Source organism: Cervus elaphus, chromosome 13, assembly GCF_910594005.1.
Source record: "Cervus elaphus chromosome 13, mCerEla1.1, whole genome shotgun sequence".
Taxonomy (NCBI): domain Eukaryota; kingdom Metazoa; phylum Chordata; class Mammalia; order Artiodactyla; family Cervidae; genus Cervus; species Cervus elaphus.
In genome coordinates, this window is record NC_057827.1 from 70302728 (window position 1) to 70307500 (window position 4773).

At 55.8% G+C, this 4773-nt stretch overlaps 1 protein-coding gene across 1 annotated transcript in view; it reads left to right on the forward strand.

The window, feature by feature from the left end:
• Positions 1-2509: 2509 nt before the first annotated feature.
• LOC122706442 (basic proline-rich protein-like) overlaps positions 2510-4773 on the forward strand; it is a gene marked incomplete at its 3' end in the record, with an annotated part of 3460 nt that continues 1196 nt past the window's right edge. The window contains exons 1-3 of the mRNA XM_043921570.1: positions 2510-2603; positions 2688-2759; positions 4729-4773. The exon at positions 4729-4773 is cut by the window's right edge and continues 1196 nt beyond it. Coding sequence (XP_043777505.1) covers positions 2510-2603; positions 2688-2759; positions 4729-4773 — 211 coding nt within the window. The remainder of the gene's footprint in view (positions 2604-2687; positions 2760-4728) is intronic.

Below are 4773 nucleotides of genomic sequence, written 5' to 3' on the forward strand. Positions count from 1 at the left end.
GGCCCCAGATGTCCCTAGCAAGGGCCCCCTGATCCAGCGGCCGGGTTCTTGTCTCAGGAGTTTGACTGTGAGCCGAGACCCATGGAGAGGGGCAGGAGGCGGGGTGGGGCCCGCAGTGAGGCTGGGAGAGGCAGGGAGCCGCAGCCACAGAGGGACAGCCAGGGGCCCCTTCCACGACATGCAGCCCACATGGAGAGGCTGTGAGGGGCGCTGGGGGGCCCCGGGCAGGCGGGGGCGCTCGGGCCAGGGCTGGATGCCCCTCCCAGGTGCCCACCTGCGGCCGCCCTGTGCCCACAGGCCCCACTGACTGTGGCTGGCGTGAGGAGGGGCCGGGGCTGCTCAGCCCGGGTGCCCACACTCCCTGCTCCCTGCCTGCCCTCCCGCCCAGCGGGCATGGACAGCGGCTCCTGCCCGCCTGCTGGACGGCATCTCCATTTAGGCTGAAACGTGCTGAGCGGTGCTTCCCCAGTCAGCCCACGCATGGGACTGTCAGGGACACCGGGGGGCCGCGGGGGGCTGTCTGCAGGGCGTCAATGAGGCCTCCCTGCCACCTGCTGCACAGAGATGTCCGTCCTGTCCCTTCTATGAGCAGGGCCCCGTCCCTAGGCCCCCCCGACTCCAGCGTGCTGTGGCTCCCCCGCGCACTCTCCCGTCTTTCCTGACAAAGCGACCTGCTAATCCCGAGCATTACCTAGTAGGGAGCTAACTGAGTTCTGCGGGGCAGACGGCATAAATTACCGGGCTGCTGCGGTTCCGGCGGGGGCTGGGATTTATTTGCTTTGCGGCGATGTAGTCGTGGCCTTGGCTGTGCGCTATTTACGGTGTTTGATCGGCTTCCAGCTTGCCTGTCTGGGAGCGTTTGTTGAGATGTTCTATCGAGCCCCCGGTGATGCCTGACACAGGTGGGCATCGATTGGCATGGAGTCCCACAGCTCTGCCTCCTCCCCGCCCGCCGCTGGGGACCCCTGCCCTGGGCTTGCACGGGGCGTCTCCGGGTGTGGTGGCCTCAGACGGGCAAGTGGAGCTGCAAACTGACCCTGCCATGGGGCACATGCCGGGTGGTGGGCTGCACGGGCCCTGTGCGAAGGTGGGGTGTGCGAAGGCAGGGTGTGCGAATGTGGGGTGTGCGAAGGCGGTGTGCATGAATGTGTGTGAATGCAATGTGTGCGAAGGTGGTGTTTGCGAATGGGGTGTGTGAATGCGGTATGTGTGAATGGGGTGTGCGAATGTGGTGTGTGTGAATGTGGTGTGTGAGAATGCGATGTGTGTGAATATGGTGTGTGTGAAGGTGGTGTGTATGAATGTGGTGTGTGTGACTGCGATGTGTGTGAATGTGTGTGAATGCAATGTGTGTGAATGTGGTGTGTGTGAAGGCAGTGTGTGTGAATGCGATCTGTGTGAATGTGATGTGTGTGAATGCAATGTTTGTGAAGGTGGTGTGTGTGAAGGCAGTGTGTGTGAATGGGGTGTGTGTGAATCTGGTGTGTGTGAAGGTGGTGTGTGTGAATGTGGTGTGTGAGAATGTGATGTGTGTGACTGCGATGTGTGTGAATGTGTGTGAATGCAGTGTGTGTGAATGTGGTGTGTGTGAAGGCAGTGTGTGTGAATGCGATCTGTGTGAATGCGATGTGTGTGAATGTGTGTGAATGCGATGTGTGTGAATATGGTGTGTATGAATACGGTGTGTGTGAATGTCTTGTGTGTGAATGTGATGTGTGTGAATGTGTGTGAATGCAATGTTTGTGAGTGTGGTGTGTGTGAATGTCTTGTGTGTGAATGTGATGTGTGTGAATGTGATGTGTGTGAATGCGGTGTGTGTGAATGTCTTGTGTGAGAATGTGATGTGTGTGAATGCGATGTGTGTGAATGCAGTGTGTGTGAATGTCTTGTGTGTGAATGCGGTATGTGAGAATGTGATGTGTGTGAATGCGATGTGTGTGAATGTGTGTGAATGCGATGTGTGTGAATGTGTGTGAATGCAATGTGTGTGACTGCGGTGTGTGTGAATGTCTTGTGTGTGAATGTGATGTGTGTGAATGTGGTGTGTGTGAATGTGGTGTGTGTGAATGTCTTGTATGTGAATGCAGTGTGTGTAAATGTCGTGTGTGTGAATGCAATGTGTGTGAGTGTGGTGTGTGTGAATGTCTTGTGTGTGAATGTGATGTGTGTGAATGTCTTGTGTGTGAATGTGATGTGTGTGAATGCGATGTGTGTGAATGTGATGTGTGTGAATGTCTTGTGTGTGAATGTGATGTGTGTGAATGTGGTGTGTGTGAATGCGATGTGTGTGAATGTCTTGTGTGTGAATGTGGTGTGTGTGAATGTCATGTGTGTGAATGCGATGTGTGTGAATGTCTTGTGTGTGAATGTGGTGTGTGTGAATGTCGTGTGTGTGAATGCGGTATGTGTGAATGTGGTGTTTGTGAATGTCATGTGTGTGAGTGTGCCGTGTGTGATTGCGGTGTGCGTGGAATGCGGTGTGTGTGAATGTCATGTGTGTGAGTGTGCCATGTACACTATGCTGGGATCTGGGACGGCCTCGTGGGGACCACTGCAGCGTCAGAGGCAGGCGCGCTGGCCGCCACTTACGGAGCGGTTACCGGGTGCCAGGCTTGGGTTCAGACCCTTTGCCCAGCTCTCTCCCTGAGGGCGCCCAGCCACCTGATGTTGGCGCCCCCGCTGGGAAGCCGAGGCTCGGGTGGCAGAGGACTTGCCCGAAGGAGCCTGGGACTCTCGCTGCGTCTTCTCTGTCTCTTGCGGTGAGAGGACCGCGGTCCCATCTCGGGGACCCGCCCTCCGTTTCCTGCCCCTGTGTGTCTGCGCTGATGGAGACGCTTGTTCCGAGGAGCCTAATGTGGTTTTTGTTCGAGACCCAGAGAGATCTGATCACGGTAATTCCGTATTCACTTGCCTCTGTTTATCCCCCAAGCCCGGCCAGCACTGGGAAGCAGATTATCAGCGCTGGGCTTGATAAATTGGACTCAGGGCTGGAATGGAAGAGAAATCCTGTTTTATTATTGCAGACAAAGCTGGCGGGCGGGCAGCATATGTTGTGTTGGCAGCCCCTCAGTGCTCAGAGCCTCAGAGCAATCAGGGCCTTTCAAGAGGCCCCCCACCTGCACGGGAGCCAGGGACCCCATTAGCCGGGCTGCGGTGGGGGAGGGGTGACAGAGTGTCAGTGGGACGGAGGGCGAAGAGCTGATCAATGATGGGCAATCGATTCGCATCTTTCCCCTCGATTTGACGCGGAGCAGGGTGGAGATGAGGCCTGCGGCGGGGGTGTTGGCCTGAATGGGGCCCGCAGAAGCTCAGAGGGTCTTTCATGTGATGGAGGGTGGGATGAGGGCTGAGCGCTGCTTTGTCAGATGCCTGGTGAGTATCGATCATATTAGAAATGATAATGAGCCAATTCTTCGGGGCTGGGAGGTCTTAACCGTTTCATGGCTTGCTGGGCTGACCCAGGTGGATGCTGGAACCCTTCCTGGGTCTGCAGTTGATGCTCTGCATGTCCTGGGCCATGGCCTGAGCCCACCCACAGTCCTGGAGATCTGGCCAGAAGGGCCGGGGCCCTGGGCTAGGAGCCCGGTGCCGATGGGCCAGGGTCAGACCCCATGGGGTTGAGTGAGCACCCAGCGGCTCCCTGGCACTGGTGCGTCTCCCCAGCCCCTGTGAGGTGGGTAAGGGTGACTCTGACTGTTGTTCCGAGGCCCCCAGTTCTTGAGTGGCTGGGACTCTGCCTGCCCTTCTTCCCCAGCACGACACTGCCTCTCACACCTGCCACCCACTCCCTGATGGAGCACTGACTTTTGTCGGTCACTTAATCCCTCTGAGGCCCGCTCTGCTCATCTGTAAATGGGGGGCCGTGACAGACTGGCTGGGGGAGTTCAGAGGACAGGGACGAGTGCTTTGTACACCCTAGTCTATACCATAAGGCCCGGCCTGAGCCCCGAGGGGGCTCCAGTTTTGTGTCTGCCCACGTAGGTGAACATTTCATGTCGAGAAGCCTGTTCCTCCAAGGAGGGAAGAACTGCCATGCCCCTTTCTGAATGGCCATGAGAACCAAATGAGTCGACACTTGGGAAGTACCTAGCGTGCTGTGTGCTCAGTCGTTAAGTCATGTCCAACTCTTTGCAACCCTGTGGACTGTAGCCCACCAGGCTTCTCTGTCCGTCCCATTTTTCAGGTAAGAATACTGGAGTGGGTTGCCATTTCCTTCTCCAGGGGATCTTCCCGACCCAGGGATCAAACCTGAATCTCCTGCATTGACAGGCAAATTCTTTATCACTGAACTACCTGGGAAGCATGCAGTTGGTGCTTAATAAAAGATGACTATCATCCTTGTCATCATCAGCGTTGTCACTGTCAACACCATCATCACCATCACTGCCATTATCAGCAGCACTGCCACCATCATCATTATTAACACCACTACCATCACCACCACCACCATCACCATCACCACCACCTTCACCATCATTGCTACCATGATCATCAACCCCCCATCATCAGTACTATCACCATCACCATCATTATAAACACTACTATCATCACCAGCATCCAGACCACCACCATGGTCACCACCATCATTATCAACACCACCACCACCATCACTATTATCATCACCAGCATCAACACCACCACTGTTACCACGATCACCATCTCCATCACCACCGTCATCGAGATTATCACCATCAACATCATCATTATAAGCACTACTATCATCACCAGCATCCAGACCACCACCACCACCATCACCACCACCACCACCACCAT